The 17165-nt window shown below is 40.2% G+C and overlaps 1 protein-coding gene across 8 annotated transcripts in view; it reads right to left on the reverse strand.

Moving 5' to 3' along the window:
* Positions 1-201: 201 nt before the first annotated feature.
* Positions 202-17165, reverse strand: part of PDE4B (phosphodiesterase 4B) — a 542476-nt gene continuing 525512 nt past the window's right edge. For all 8 annotated transcript variants that reach the window (XM_038537222.1, XM_038537223.1, XM_038537226.1 and 5 more), the window contains 8 exons: positions 12398-12576; positions 11046-11144; positions 10740-10904; positions 8579-8678; positions 6512-6666; positions 6278-6400; positions 5396-5578; positions 202-2532 (listed from right to left, as the gene is read on the reverse strand). In XM_038537222.1, coding sequence (XP_038393150.1) covers positions 2167-2532; positions 5396-5578; positions 6278-6400; positions 6512-6666; positions 8579-8678; positions 10740-10904; positions 11046-11144; positions 12398-12576 — 1370 coding nt within the window. In that variant the 3' untranslated portion in view covers positions 202-2166. The remainder of the gene's footprint in view (positions 2533-5395; positions 5579-6277; positions 6401-6511; positions 6667-8578; positions 8679-10739; positions 10905-11045; positions 11145-12397; positions 12577-17165) is intronic.

A 17165-nucleotide genomic window follows, 5' to 3' on the forward strand; every position in this document is an offset into this window, starting at 1 on the left:
ATTGAGCTGTGTGGATATTTGCTAAGAACATGTGAAACGTTCCAAGCTAGGGGACTTTTGGGACACAGATTCTGAAACTTCAGTTGAGAGGTTGGCCAGGCAAAGTAATTGGTTTCCTTAGTGCGGTATGGTAGGAGAGAAGAGAAAAAAAGATCTGCTTTTCATAGGTCAGAACTAACCACAAAATAATTGGGCCTACAGTCTAATCTAATCATGCTTCTGTTTATTCACTTCATATAAAAGTCTCTTACGAATGCATTTGAGCACAATATATAATAATAATACTATAACATACATTGTGAGAAACTTTTGAAAACAATAAAATGTTCACCTGAAATAATGCAGTGTTCATAGACATACAAAACCATTGGTCATGCACATTTGTGCCATTTCTTTAGTGAGTTACAATGCTGAACTGAAAGCGTGGAATATATTTTACAAATGGAGACTGAAGCCAATTACAGGTCTAACAAGTGTTATCAGAAGCTTCACATTTGCATAATTTACTACATCAGTTCACATTTTATTATAAAATTCACATTGCTTTATTGTGTGTGTGTGTGTGTTTTTTTTTTTTTTGTAATTAGTTAGAACATGACATTCCTGCTTAATGGCAGGCAGGAGGCTTTTGCTTCAAAGTCAGTAGTTTGGGAACACTCAGAAGAGCCATCTGTGAGCAAATGTAGTGTTGCTGTTTAAACCAAAGCCACAATTATAGTAGAACCCAGTCATAACCCAACTCCTGCGTACACAGATTTGGATAGAACATGGGTAAAAACTACATCCCCTTGCCCCCTACCCCTATCAAACTCTACAAAAGTAAAAGCTCAGTATAAACCATTTAATATCGAATGTGAGAATCCTGTTTCCAAAACTGGTTCACAAAGGAGTTGTGCAGAATTAGCAACTCAGACAGGGAAGGGGGCAGACCGTCTGAATAAAAGCCCACGAATGTCCTCCTGGGAGGGGGTCGTATGTCTTTCTTAAGCGATGTCCAGGTTATATAATACACAATACAAAACGTTACAAGAAAAGTCGCAACTCTTAGGCAGAGTTTTCTACACAAATGTAACACCACCATTGGCAGGCAATGTTAGATATATAAATTAATAACTTACAAAACATTACATTATATACATTAAGTAATAAATAGACTGTTATAATAAACAGAAACGGAGGTGTTAGCGCAGAAGGCAGTGCAAGAGAAGGACGGCAGCATCAAATTGAAACCGGTGTGTCACTGGGTAGAGAACGCTGGGGGGTGGGGGGGTGGATGGGGGGCCGTGCAGCGCCCAGTGGCTCAGGGCTTCAGGACTCAACATGGCGCACTGCCTAATCAAGCTACATTTTACAGACTGTTGTTGGGAACGACACAACTACCCCTTCCCACCTCTTAGCTTGTTCGCTTTTATTCTGTTTGTAGCACAAAAGTGAAGTCCTAAGAGGAGAAGAAAAACTGCTGTAAGCAGGCAGACAGAGATTTGTTAGACGGGCAACTGTGAAGTTGGATGGGACAACAGGGGAAGGAAGTGGAATGTAGTTAGAAGCATATCCTTTCTATTTGCAAAATAACTGTAGTAAAGTGAAAGATATTGCCCATGAAAGAAGGAAGACCATTTTCTTTCCTTTTTTCCCCACCCCCAGAAAGAGTCAAAAAAGTTTATGTCAACTTTGAATGCTTATCTGTGTAGAAGTTGATACTAAACTCTAGGTATTCAACAGGTGTTTTAAAGACGTGAAAATGTTCTACAAAAAAGGCACACAGGTTGGCAGACAAGGGGACAGGTGAGCGGATTTATACGTGAAGTTATTAGTCAGTTCAGTCACGAGAGGGGGCAGATTCCCAAAACTTAGTGCAGAGAAATCTCTCAGTTTTGTGTCTTCCATTTTCAAGCCATTTACTCAGGATCTGATCTTGGCCTCCAGTACCAGATAAAGCTTCAGCTCTCCATCCACTAAGCTTGCAAGCAAGGCAAGTCAACCGTGGGATTTTCTGAACTGCTGTCTGCTTCACGGTCTTGCATTCTGGCTCCAAACTCGAGTTAACTGGAAAGGCCACATGGCCCTTGTCCCGCGCAGGCCTACGTCCCCATGATGGGCTGGCCCTACCATACAGCTGGCATGCTTGTCAAAGGTGGAATGTTCATCTCCCCACAGAGAAGGCGATTATGTGTCGATCGGGGTCTTGTTCTCTGCCCCAGTGTCTCCATCAGTGTCTCCTAGCGAATCCCTATGTTCAGGGTCGATCACACAAAGTGTCTTTGTGCTGCTGAAATAATTGTGACCCTCTCCCTCTTTGTCAGGGCCTTCAGAATCCTCCTCTTCAAGGGTTAGTTCAAACTGAAACTTCTCCATCAGACCCTGACAGTCTCTGTTCTGCTCATCCAGCGGTGGGGAGGGACTCTGGGGTATCATGCTCTGATACCAGTTCCTGTTATCTTCTAATGTATCCAGAATGTCCTGGGCATCAGGCTGTACCAGATCTGCCCAGGTCTCCCACAGTGGGTGCACGATGTAGTCAATGAAACCGACCTGGAAAAAAATAAGGTTACAAGTCGATTATTATGATGGACTCTTAAAAAACCAAACAAGCAGTCCTGGTTTCTAGACAAAGAAAGAGCCACAACAACCCAAGAGAGATCAGTAATGATGGATTCCCCTATTTGAGCATATGCTCTGTGGTACACCCTGCACTGGATGTAATATATATGTTATTACTCTTAAGTCCCCAAAGGAGGTATTGTTATCCGCACTCTACAAAGGAGGAAACTAAGATTCATTGAGACAAAATATCTTGTCAGAGATCACAGAGCCGGTAAGTGGTCTGATTCCAAAGCCTGTGTTTGTCTCACTAGAACATACTACTTTTCCTTTTTTGTGTGCCAGATAAGAAGTCTGGATGTAACCCTGGCTGGGAATGACTTTGCCTCTACTTGGATTCTGTGAGTCATTCTCCAAAGAAGGAAGCTCCAGGTCTAATGAGTTCTGACTCAAGATTCCTTCCCTGATTAATTTAAAATATGCCACCATTCCAAAATGAAGAGGAGACGGCCCCTGATGACTCTGAAATTTCTCAAGTTCCACGGAATGCTTTTGTTTGTAGAGGACTTTGGTAAAACATCTGAAGATACTTCAAGCACCTAAACAAACAAATATTCCCTCTGTGGACATGTCTGCAATTGTCTTAGATCCACAGGGTTATAATCACTTCCATCAGGAGAAAGGAGGGAAAATAAAAACAATTAAGCAGTTCCTTTGCTAGTGTTCCTGTGAATAAATACGAGGCTTATGGCTCTGTTATGGTTTACACAGGGGCTATGCATCCTGCATGAGCTGGCTCTGTGGCCTTATGCTGACCTCTCCATTGTCGGACAAACAGGAAACACTGGGGGTGGGGGCAGGTTGTGAAAAAGAATAGGCACTAGTTGAATGAGGGAATGGAATTCCCCTGTCCTGGTCTGGGGGACTGGAGAGATACTGGGTCTGGATTCAGGGGTAAATGAGCAAGAGCAGCGTATATGTGTCTGTGGGACATGAAATAGCTATCTTTCCATACGACTGGAAACCTGCCCTTAAACAGCTATTCTGGGTTTTGGAAAATCATTTAATACATCAAAGTTCATAAGTGACTCTTTTATATCTATATCTATATCTATATCTATATCTATATCTATATCTATATCTATATCTATCTATCATTATCTATCAACCTATCTATCATCTATCTTCTCATCCCTGGTGCTTCCCTAATTTTAACACAACTCATACCAAAGTCAGGGACCTCTGTCATCTGCTTTGGTCATGTGAACTTGACTGCAAATGATTCAGATATTTCTCTTGCATCTGCCCACTCCCTCCTTTCTCTTTTTTCCTTCTTTATGTGTATTTAATGGATTTTAGAGACTATTCTCAAGGTGTTTTCCAGGGACCTGAAAAAATTAACTCAAGGCAATGGAGAAAATGGGATCAGCTGAACAAAGTGCTGTCATTTCCTTTCTTCATTTGTTTTGCTTCTGTTAAATGCTTGGCACTTTTTTGAAAGGGAGCCTTAGTTGCTTATTTGTGAGGTCCAGGGATGAGAGAGCTCTACAAATCCGAAGAGCACCGAGTCAAGGACTTTATTGCCAGACAACTCAGACAATGCTTGCCAAAGCCCATCTGCGGGAAACACCTGAGTGGACCATGACGTCATGGCAACAGAGAGACCTGCCCACAGTGATGGAGAGTGAAGAGCTCTGGGCGGAGGGTAGCTGGGTCATCCAGGAGCTGGTGAATGAACCAAGAGGAGAGCTTCTCCACCTGATGCACTGGGAAACAACTGCTGTGTCTATTTCACAAAGCTCTTTGAGGTTCAAATAGGACAAGGTATGGGAAAATGTATGGAAAACCACATAGAACACCATATAAATATAAAATATCACTGTTGATAATCAATGGACATTATTCTACTTAACTAATTGTTCAAATTTAGGCTTTAGGGGATTTGAATTGGCCCTGACAACTGAATGTTAGCATGCATTTTTATAGCATATTAGACTTTTAGAGCACTTTCACAGATTTTAAACTCATTTGACTGGGTTTCTTTAAAAAACAACAAAATGATAACTGCAAAGGAACTTTGCATTGATATTATAACATGTGTAAGTTTGGGGGTAGCAGGTAGCGGGGAAAGAGGATGAACACGAATTAAAAAAGCACTCCTCAACCTGGACCCATTATCGATCATGACCACCTGGCTCAGGCCATTCGTTGCCCTGAAAAAATAACATTTCAGCATGCCCTGAGGCCTTTGTAGGGATATTGATACCTCTAGTGGGACATACTCTGCAACTACAAGTGTCTGAGGCATTTCTGTATCCCCCTGCCTCCAGCATAGCATCCCCAGTTCTCAGACACAACCCAAGATGTCAGTGTGTTCTCAGAGGTGGAGAAGCAACCTTGGAAGGGGACATAGGATGGGGCGTTGACTGTGAGGTAGAAGAGGTATGCAGAATGAGATTCACATTTGGCCGTGCACTTGATAATGGAGAGACAACAGACACAGGGCGGAGGAAGCAAGGATGAAGAGTAGAGCTCTTGGATGAGGACAGGGAGAAAAGAAATCTGGAGAGACAGTGAGGAGGCAGCCGCTCTAAGTTTAGTCAGCTAGATTTGCTAAGGCCATAGACAACTTTCTAAACTGCTTGAGAAGACACAGATCAAGCTGCGATGAGTTTCTGAGGCCTACTTTGTCTACACCCTGTGAAATTGAGTGTAATGGAGAAGGCGAATGAGTCACAAGCAGAATGGAACTAAAGGGGTAGTTGCTTCCTTATAACTTCAGGAATTAGATAGAACCCTCTAGTTCTACAATCAGCAGAGCTCACAAAAACTTTGAAAATGGCATAGTATATACCTGGGATTTTTCCACAGAAGCTGTGTGCTTATCACACATTGGGCTAATCTCCATTCCTCTCTCCCGCTCTTTGTCTCCCTGCTGGAAAAATTCTTCCATGATGCGGTCTGTCCATTGCCGATACAATTCCAACGACTTGGTGGGGTTGCTCAGGTCTGCACAGTGTACCATGTTGCGAAGGACCTGGAATCACCAAGTTTTAGAAATCCCATAAAATATAGTGTAAATACTACCAGAACATCTCATATCTCTTGTACTAGTACACTTGGTACCAAACCCTAGAACATTTTAGTTGCATTATAATTGTGGTGTGTGCACAAAAAAATGTGCTGGCTAGACATGGTTATTTACCATTATCGAGTCCTGAAAGGGAAAATGTGTGTCTTCTCAGATTGACAGTCATTGAATGTAAAAATTGGAATGAACATTAGAGGTCAAATGCTGCCATCATTTCCCTTCCCCAGTTTGGAAAAAATGCAAAGAATTACTCAAAGTAGATGTCTTCATATTTTCCACTTGTGGAAAGAGACCAGCTGATGGCAGTTAGTATAATCAAAACAGACCTAACAATCTTCAAGTCGATGGGATTTATATCCAAACGCGAGCTTTTGGGACCAGCAGTCACGTATCCCCTATTACAAATGAATTTTGCCATTTATTTTTAGCACTAAGCAATTCAATAAATAGGGTTATGTTTTTTCTTCATAAATTAGAGGATAAACTTGAATGTCCATTTTCCTTAGCTTGTTCTTAAAATAAACCCAAGTTGTAATAATAATCAGATGTGTGGCTAACTGAACTGATGCTTGTTTTCATTGTTGACTTGTTGTTCGGTTTAGTTTGATTTGGCTTTGTGTTAAATCAAAGGCATTCTTCAAATACCTGTATACGATCCGTGTAGTTGTCCAGGAGAAGAACACCTGAACTTGTAACTTTCTTTGTTTCTACCATTGTCTTCAGGTCTGCCAGCAGGCTCATATGTTTGGACATATCAGTTGCTAACACCTAGGGTAAAAAGAAAATGAAACTCTCAGGAAATTCAGTTTATCATAGAGAATGGGATTTCTCCTTCTGGGAAGGGAACAGTAAGTGAAGGATGTAGAAAGGAAGTCTTACCATGTCAATAACCATTTTCCTGAGTGTCTGGCGCTGCTTCTTGGTGAGATTCTGGAAGATGTCACAGTGTTCTTCTTGCAGCAGCTTGAAACCCACAGCAAGGTGATGGTTTTCCAACACAGATTCATCATTATACATCAAAGCGAGTTCTGAATCTAATAAACACGGAAAATGATGACTTAATAAGAAAGGGATATAATTCCAACGTTGGCATTACTTCAGTATGAAATCAGATCTAGTTGTCTCCACATGATGTCAGGAACCAAGACCCACATGTCATTTCTCATCAGAGAAACCATTTCCCTCTTCAAGAGGAAGTAGTCCATTCCTAAGCAAAACATGCTTGTCATAGATACTGGTGCATAAACTCTCTTTGACTAAAATTCACAATATTTTAAAATTCTTTTTCTCCTTCTTCATTTCAGATGAAATATCGACCATTAGGTAAGCTCATTCCCAAGCAACTGAATCTTACTTTTATCTCAGTTTGTAATTTCCTTTATGTCTTCACGCATTTTGTGCTGTGGAAAGGAAAATGCCACTAAACTTTATCATATGTATGAGGATTTTCAAACTGATTCGCTTTTGTTATAGGTTCCCCCTGTTCTGTCAATTGCGACTTTCCGATTTTCAAAGATGATAATAGTGTGGGTGTGAAATTTTGTTTTATCTAAATAATTCAGCTCTCTGTAGCTTTCTAAAAAATGGTAATGAAACATCAGTAATTTTTTAGAACAATCTTGATGTCAGATTTTCTGTCCTCTGGCCCTATATGTCATAAATAGCAACATCTGGATACCTGAACAACAGTTTCCAGCCTGCTTTGGATCACACAGAAGAACCACAGACATGTTTTGTTAAAGCCCTGGTCTGCATTGGAGAAGATGGTCAATAAATTCTAGAAGGACCATTTTCTCTTAATAAAGAATAATAGCCAAGGGATGGTGATAGGTTACTAGTTGTGGATGCTGTCCCTTATATACCATTGCTTTAACTGTGTGCTTCATGTTCCATCCTCAGAATACATGGTGGGGTATATTAAGTTATTTCAGCCCTTCCTGCCTGTTGACCCTGTGATTAATCCCAGATCTTCAAACTGTGTTTATATGTTCTAGTGTTGTCGGTGGCTGTAGCAGAAACACCATTTTTCTGCGTGAAGCTAACTGGCTGGTATATGGATTGATTTGTGACACACACTATACCAGCTGTTACAATCCAATAGCCAAGTAGTTGCCTGATGTTTATGTTCTTTCAGTAGAAGAGCAAGGTTAAAAAAGAATCTACCCTATACCTAGATCATTCAGATATTCTGATAACAAAGTAGGACAGGAACTCTTTTATAGCAAGTGGCTCAAAACATTTCCATAAAACCATCAGCACTTGATGTCAATTATGACCACAACTGTATAATCAATATTCTCAGAAGAAAATGTACTGAGATTTTTAGCACTTAGAAATAGTGCATTGAGAAAATTCCACGGCTTCTCATTAGCATGGATACTAATCATTTTCAGCATGACAAAAGCATTGAGTATAGTTTGGGATCCTAAGGCTGGAGCAGCGCTAAATGTCACTGGGTCATCTTCCCTACTACAGACCAAGCATTCTGGTGCTTTCCTTGGAGTCTTATTTTTTTTTTGGAGGTTCCCATGCTCAGGTCCAACATTTGGGACAGCTTCCTCAGTAGAGAGGGACACTAGTGGGTCACCATGTTCTATGGGAGAGTCCTGCATAACACTGAAAATCATTATCACGTTATCCCCAAGCCTTTCCTTGTCCTTACTGGATAATTCCACATCTGTTACTCTTTCCTCACGTATTGTATTTTCCAAATGTTGAGTACTTTTTATGGCTCCCCTCTGACCCTTTCCAAGTTCTCCATGCTAGCTCAAAAATTATGTTGCCAGACTGGACACAGTATCCAGGAAAGGTCTGACCAGCTTGAGTGGAATGGAAGGATTACCTCATTATTACCCTTATTATCATCCATAATGAAAACATTAGGGGGAAAAATGAAGCAATGAATCATACAATTATCTCGAATGACTATTCTGGTAGTGAACTCACTTGTGTTGATGAGAAACTGGTTGGAGACTCCAGGGTGATCCACGTCATGGATAGCAGCTGCAAAAATGGTGGCCAGAATTTCCAAATCAGTGAAGACAGCCTGTAGAGCAAAAGGAGCACATTTAACTCCAGATCCCATTGGCCTATCCTGCTTATTCACTTTCATATTGAAGTATCCCATTCCATTCTTGTTGGGAGAAGGACTGTTTGCTGATGTATATGATGTGTCAATACACTAATTTCAGTGTACACTCTATCCATCATCATAAGGTCTCACATGAAAGGGATGATGGCAAAAGCCCATGCTCACATCAAACTTATAGGAAGGCATTAGCACCATGCTCAAGACGAGTAATCAGGTGGGGTCCTGTTTATTTATTGGATAAGTAGTATAGAAGCATGGTGCTTATATAACATGAGTGCATACAAGTCAAAAAAGCAAGTCGGACTGGCTCTGCTCTGAGATATAACAACATTCATGGTTTCACGTGGTTTCAGGCTGAGTAACTCAGAGAAGAAAGGCTAAATCCCAAACTCAGAAGACTGGCAATAAATTATTTCCCAAAGCTAAATTTGTAGAGTGGCCAGAAGCTTTCATATATTCACCCATCCATTCATTCATTCAAGCATTCCTTCAGTTCCTATCCACTAAATGTTTACTATGGGCCAGATCTGAGAAGATTTCTTAGAAGTGAAACCTAATGCCCCTCTGCTCCCCTTCATGCCATGTTGTGAAGCCTCCTCTGCCCCTACTTGTATAGGATAATTTAAACCTAATATTTGTGTAGATATATATTCCTTCTGACTAAAAGGTCTTTCATTGGCTGAAATGTCTTTCCTCATCCTCTGTGATTACTTAAATCTTCTGATCCTTCAACCACCAGCTCAGTTTACACCCCTCCTATGAAGACTAGTTGCTCAAGGACACGTTGAGCGGTCTCTTGTCTCATCATGTACAGCCCCCGTGGTCAATTTCTGGACGCACAATAGGCATCCTATCAATAGCAGTGGGTAGTTGATAAACAGTGTTGGCCCACTCTATAATCCTTATACAGAACATACAAATAATACTGTTTCTCTCCTTCAGGGGATAAAACAGCCTCAGCTCCATTTCACTTTCCCATCGTCTTGGATCTCTTTTATCAGGAAATATGGAACACAAACAATAGAATAGTGGTCAGTCTAATCTTTCTTCACCTTCCAAACTGAACCTGTGAATCTGGTGGGGGTTGGCAAGTCTCCTTCTGCAGTGAGCCTACACATTTTGGAAGTACCTACCATTGCCATATGTCAAGGAAGAATATGGCCTGCTAGGCACATTGCTGCTAACACTGGTGCATGGAAATGCATTAATCTACTAAGGAAGGAGTCACAGCCGCCTTCTAGCAAGATGTCTAGCAAAATGGAATGCTGTTCATTAATTCCTCAGTTTTAGATATTCAGTTACTTTTGTAGAATCAGTTTTATGAATTCTTAGGAGAATAAGCTAACAAATGCTTATTCCCCACAGGAACTATGTAGGACATTTTATATTATACTTCTGTGCTATCCCTTACAGTATTTGGGTTGGTATGGGCAATTCAGATCAGTATATGCATATTGAGGATAAACTACATACTAGATGCTGAACTGGATACTTAACTACATACTGGAGATGCAATGAAAAATAAAGCACCCTGGGGGCACCTGATAGCTCATTCGGTTAAGTGTCTGATTCCTGATTTCCAAGTGTCTGACCTGATGATTTCCATCATCAGGTCATGATGTCAAGGTCATGAGATCAAGCCCCACGAAGGGCTACATGCTCAGTGAGGAGTCTCCTTGAGATTGGCTCTATCCCTATGCCCTTCCCCCCCATGCATGAGCATGTGCTCTCTCTCTAAAATAAATATATCTTTAAAAAAAAAACACCCTGTTAAATGCTTGATAATGAAATAACTTTTCAATTTTAAGAGATATAAAGAGATGGTTACTCTGATATTTGAAAGCAGAGTAAGTAGAAATGCCATTCATTTTTATTAGTAAACCAACGGATAGATGCTACACAAAATAAAGAACCCATTTGAGCATGTGCAATTATTTCTGTAACTATGTTACATGCTGTATAGCACTTTTCTAAAGAGGATGGGTGGTTAATGCAAAACAGATCATAACTACTCACATCTAATGCTGGCGTAGAAAGAAGAACATGGGTTGACTGGGCTACATCAGCAGCGTGTAGGCTGTTATGATATGCCACATCAGAATGGTAATGGTCTTCTAAAGTCATCATGTAGGTTACAAATGTATCAGATGAGATTTTGAATGTCTTTAGGAGGTCTCTTTCCTATGTAGTAAAATGGAGTAGAAAATAAATAAGTGGATGTTCAAAAATGAAGAAAAAGTTAAATCAGGAAAGTGAACTGGGATGGAAAAAAATCATAAAGAGCCATCTAATTAAATAAGCAATACTCTCCTTTTAACTCACCTGGAAAATGGCATACATGATGCATGTGAGGGGCCTATTGTGTGAATATCCAGCCACATTGAAGATGTTAAGGCCCCATTTGTTCAGGTCTTCCAGCTCCTGTAATTAAAATGAGAGGAATTTAGGAATAAAACTAGTTTTGTTAGCATGCCTCATTATTTTCATTTAGTTTTTGGACAATGGCTGGCTAAGACTGTGGAGTGTCTCTTTAGAGTGTTTGGGTCTAGTTGCATGAAAATTTGAAAATAGAATGGCCTACGAGATTGGACATCCTCTTCATATTAGTTATAAGTTTCTGTATATTCTTCAGAAAAGGGAAAGTGTGTGTCTAATATATAGATTGAGTTGTTAACCTGTATTTGCACATCAGTCCTCAACCAAGTTGTATTCAGAGGTAGCTGTCAGTGGCTTAGAGATCCCTCTAGTTCCATTTCCCTGTCTCTTCTCTTCACTGAGCACTGGCTAATTAGTAATAGCTGAAAAACCACCTCAGGGGAACTCCCTTGCCCTTTGGCTATCATTGCAAAGGGCCCAGTTGGGGAGACTCAGTTGCTAGAATGTGTGGAAGTCAACCCTAATTTAGTAAAAGGTCACGAAGAATGCCAACCATGGATTATTCCATCTTAGAGTTCTTGGGCCACGGACAGGCCTCGGAGAAACAATTCAGTCCTCCGTTGTGTGATTATTCCAAGATTATCTGATTAAAGGAGTAATTTATTCTATCCTGAATTCTTGCCCAGAATAAGGGATCTAGGCTCTCCCCAGAGGCTTGCCCCAATGTAAGATCAATCTTGCTCCAATGCCATCTGTCAGAAGTCTCATTGAATGTCTCCTTGCCCATGGCAAGCTCCTTTCCTATTGTCACAAGGCTGCAGGAACCTCCGTGGTCACCTTACGTGGCCCTCTAGGGGATGTGTGTCTTCCTTCATTCACGAGGTTTGGGATCTGAGTCAGTGCTGTCAACCTCTCTCATTTCTTCTTTAGCTCTGCCAATCAGTGCTGATTTTCCAACTAATCCTTGGCATATAGTCCTAGATCTGTCCTCTGGGACAATTCAATCCTGTCTCCTGGCCACCCTGTGGATTCTCCCAGTGTGCCTTCCTTAGGATTCTCATTCATGAGGAATTTCCATTTACAAATCCAACTCAGAATAAAAAAATAAAGGTCCTTTGTTGTTGGAAAAGGGTTTCGAATTAGGTGTCCAGCAATGGACAAAGAGGCCACACCAGCCTTCTTATCATACAATTTAATAATAAAGCAAAATGATTACTACTATTTTCTAGTAGATAGTTTTGGGCAGCCACCTGTTATAAAGAGAGAGCTGCATGCACATGCCCCTAGCTCAGACATACCTTGGCCAGATGATCTTCGTTTTCTGTGTTGACTCCAAAGCGTGAAATGCTTGTATTGTTCAAGCTTGAGCTATGCATTAGTTTTTTCACTCCACTTATCTGTGTCATGAGTTGTTGCTTTTTCTTTTTCTCTCGGTCTTTCTGGGTGGGAGATGGAATCTCCACATCATTCTGCTTATCTGCAACAAGGGGAAACATTTTTCAGCCCCTGTGTGCCAATGAGAACCCACTGCAATATCCAAAACAATTTCTAATGTCCTACAATTATACAGTCTTATAAAGGACTATCCCACATTATCTCACTTGACCTCCAGGACAATCTTGTGAGGTTGATGGGGAAAATAGGAGAATTTTTTTGGCTTCATTTTATTGCTCAACCAACTGAGGCCAGAGGAGCTAAATAAGTTGTCCAAGCAGTGGCAGAGGTAGGACTCAATCCTCCATCTTCTATCTGTAGTGTAATTTAGAATTACATTTCTATATTTTCAAATATAGGCATCAATATTTATATGTAGGGCATCAATATTTATATGTAGGGTTTTTTTTAAGTAAATAACTTCTATGAAAAAAATAACTTCTATGTTTGTATAATAGAAAAGGTTCACGTAGCCAGACCCAGATTAATAAAAACAGGCTTTATGTTCTGCTAATTTTATCAGATTTGTATTAATTTTTTAAATTTAAAATCAATTAGCCAACATATAGTACATCACTAGTTTCACATATGTATTAATTTTTTTAATTTAAAAATACATACAACTTTAAATAAATACAGCATTTCAATTTAGATGAGCAGTATGTAAGTTAGAGAAATGCATGGTTTATGATCTTTATATAATTATGTTAAGCCTTGGCTTAACAACAAATATGGTAACATCATTTGAGGTTCAGAGGAAAAGTCTATCAGCTTTACTTCATGCTTTATTTTTATTCATTCTACTAATTAATAATAAACAATGCCTCTCACTTGTAACAGGCATTAAATTTATTAAAATATTTATGCTGATTAAATATTTATGCTGATCTCATTTAATCGCTTAAAAAATTTCACTACAACAAGGTAATAGCAGAGCTACAATTCGTGACAAAAACATCTACCTTCTCATGGAGGTTCTTCCTTCTATATCACGCTATTAAAGGCATCAGCCACCAAATATCCCATTTTACTTCACAGGGGGCTTTATCCTGAGTCCTTCTGCAAAATGCATTGACTCTTTCAGGTCACAGGGCTGCTTGTGAGTGTGCACAGAGGCAATCATTTAGTGAATTGCATGAACAGCTACTTCATTGAACTAAATGACACCCTGTGGCTGAAAGAGTTAATGCAGCTCTCAGAAATTCCTACCTGTATCTCTGCTTGTTACAGTAGAAATTAGGACAAAGACAACTTCCCCATTTGAAAATGACATGTTTCCAGATGGCATGCTGGCGCCTAGAATATTTGCTTTCAACTCTTGCAAGGTGATGGCACAGTCACATGCTTTCCCCAGAGACCTCCGTCTGCTCTTAGGGCCCTGTGGCCAACTCCTCAATGCAAAGCAAGCTCAGGGAGACAGAAGCAGCGCCCAGTATGTCTCAACACCTGGAACAAGGGTATTCTCCATCCCTAGCATCCCTGTGCTATCTTTAGGGACCTATAAGCTCCTCGCCTCATCAGTCTATGACTTTTGCCTAGGGAGGAATTTTAGTGGTCATTTCAATTAGTTCAGGGGTTTCTAACCTGCTTCAACATCAGAAACACCCAGGGAACTTGAGAAAAACACAGATTGATGAGCCCCATCCGGTCCTCCTGAATCGGTATTTTTTTTTTAAAAAGAACTTCCTAAATGACACTGATGATCAGAGCCAGGTTTGGGAACCAATAATAATCCCACACTTTCGCTTTTCAGATGAAGTCAGCGATTTGTCCAAGCTCAAAGGGCAATTTATTCCACAGATATGTATTTTACAATTACTCAGTTCCAGACACAGTGACTTAATAGCATAAAACCCAGGCCCTGAGGTTCCCGTTAAGAATTTCTTTCTGGTCTCACGATCAATGGCAAAAAATACTGCATATTATATTATTTCTGACATTAACTTTTCTGTCGCCTCACTCCTAATAAGCATAACTCTTCGCTAAAAGGAAAGGCCACAGTAGCCTCTGTCTTTCCCGACCACCATTCTTCATCATTCCTCACGTCTGGTTATCTAAGAGACTGTCAGTTTCCCCTATGCTACTGTACATAGGAAAACCTCTAGTGGGACTAGCAGCCTTTCCCTGTGTTAACTAAAGATTCCTTGCAACAGCCAGTAATTGAACCCTACTGTGTCTGGAACATTACAATAAAGAAGAAAGCCATTATTCACAGACAGGAGCAATTTGACATTAATGGGTGTTTCCCTATACAGGCAGGCAGTAGAACAACTGAGAGGTTCCCCTAGTCTGAATCTCCTCTGTTTAGAAGCTGAACCCTTACACTGCAGAAATATCCTGAAACACAGACTCACAGAATTGCCATAAATGCTCGGTAAATTTACATTTATTTGCAAAATGGTCAGAATACAGTGGGGACATAGTGGACGAGCATAAAACAAATCAACAACAACAAAAATGCAAAAAACGGTCACGTCAAAACTCTGTTAATGGCATAATTTGAAGGACTTTTATTAGAGCATGGCATATGATCACGCAAAATGTCTAAATTCTTTTCCTTGCATCTTTGAAATTCTACGTCCTCTGGCTTTTGAGTCGTAGTAGGGGATTTGCAGGAATGAGTTTTCTCTGTAAAAAGATTTACTAAATTATAATATATCTACTTATCTTGCTTTACCTATGCTCCCTTCCTACAGGTCCTGCTTTATCTCCTCTTGGGCCAGCAACCTGGAGCTCATTAGCATATCAGAGCATCAGTAAATGCCTGCTGTGGTAAATGGACTCTTGCCTGCCTTTGACTTGCCCATCTCAACACCATCCTCTTGAATGGAAACAGTACAAATTTCACAGATCCTTGGAGTAAGGGATTCCCTCCTTCCTGGACGACACATTTTAGCAATCAATGGCTCTTACTGCAATAATGCTCTTTAATTTTAACTTAAAGCACTCAGGTCTTCTCATTTTCTGCTCACTGAGAGGGTTGCTGTACTCTGGACAAGGTATTTTTATGTTACTGGGAAATGTTAAAAACACATTTTACTTTTAGGTCCAACAATCACGATTCTTAAAGACTTTTTTCCAAAAGAATATACCCATTATTTAAGTGTCCTTTAAGGCAATTTTCTTTTTTTTTCTTTTTAAGATTTTATGTATTTATTCATGAGAGACACAGAGAGAGGCAGAGACACACACACACACACAGAAGCATGTGTCCCAGTGCAATCTTCTTCTATAGGGTCTGAGTCCCTGACAGCCTTCTTTCCTAGTTAAAGTGACAGGGTACTTTAGTCTGGGAGTCAAGAGAGCAAAGCCTTCGTTCTGGCTCAGGGACACAGTAGCCAATTAATCTTGATTAGGTTACTTTGTCCTTCTGGGCCTATTCTCTCTCCCATAAAATGACAGAATTGGAGTGCAAGGCCATTAAGGTCCCTTGCGGATCTGACCGTTGATAAAGAAGGCTTTATTCATGCTTCTCCAGGAATATTCACCCCCACAAGACAGGATTAAGAATTCCATGTCCTAGGGACACCTGGGTGGCTCAGTGACTGAGTGTCTGCCTTTGGCTCAGGGCAAAGTGATTCTGGGGTCCTGGTATCAAGTCCTGCATCGGGCTCCCTACAGGGAGCCCATTTCTCCCTCTGCCTGTGTCTCTGCCTCTCTCTGTGTCTCTCATGAATAAATAAATAAAATCTTAAAAAAAAAGAAAAAAGAATCCCATGTCCTACATTTGCAGTTTGGAAGCAAGTTGTGTTTGTTTGTTTGCTTTTTAGGATTATCAGATTGCAAGTCTATAGTCCATTATGGAGAATCCAGACTGCCAGGTATGTCTTAGCAAAACTAATCAACTCAGTTCATATCAGAGTCATAAAATGTTAGAGTTTGAAGAACTCTGTCACCTATGCCAAGTGCTCCCACTGTACAGATGAGGCAACTGACATATCTTTTGTTTATATGAGGGATGTTTTCTCTCCTATATTTTTCCAAGAATATTTAAAATTTTAATTTGTCTAGTCTGTTTGATCAGGACTACTTTGTGCACACACACACCCCATCCTCCTAATGCTGAGTCTCTAAGAATTGAGATTCTATTACCTTCCCCAACAACCTGTATTTGATCATTTAATTTTTGGAACAATGAGAAGCCAAATGATTGGTTTCCTCAAGAGATGTGCTAACAGCAAATGAAATATTCAAGATTTGACATTTACTTGTTTTTGAGATACAGTGTTGACCCTGAGAGGTCATCTTTATTATCTTATCAGCTTTCTCACTTAATAGCTTATGATGATTAAAAATAAAAAAGATCGATATGCTAAACTATTCTAGCTGTCCTTGGCAAGCTGCTGGTGAGAGCTAGTACGTGTACAGAGCTGCCTCTGTGCAGTCTTGGATGACAAAGGGCTCATGCAGCTTTACTCTGGTTGTGAGAGTCTCTCCCAAGATGACAGACAAGCCCCGGCTTTTTAAAATGCAATGTTTTTGAGAACAAAAAGGAGTTCTTGCACTAATCGACTTTCTTCTTCTCTCCCACAATCATTAGCCTTGGAAAAGTGTAAGATTCCCAGTTTGTGAAAAATACTTGAGTGTTGCACAGAGCAGAGTACATTTGAAAGGAACAGCGAAAGATGTCTC

The sequence above is a fragment of the Canis lupus genome, chromosome 5 (genome assembly GCF_011100685.1).
Source record: "Canis lupus familiaris isolate Mischka breed German Shepherd chromosome 5, alternate assembly UU_Cfam_GSD_1.0, whole genome shotgun sequence".
NCBI classification, from domain to species: domain Eukaryota; kingdom Metazoa; phylum Chordata; class Mammalia; order Carnivora; family Canidae; genus Canis; species Canis lupus.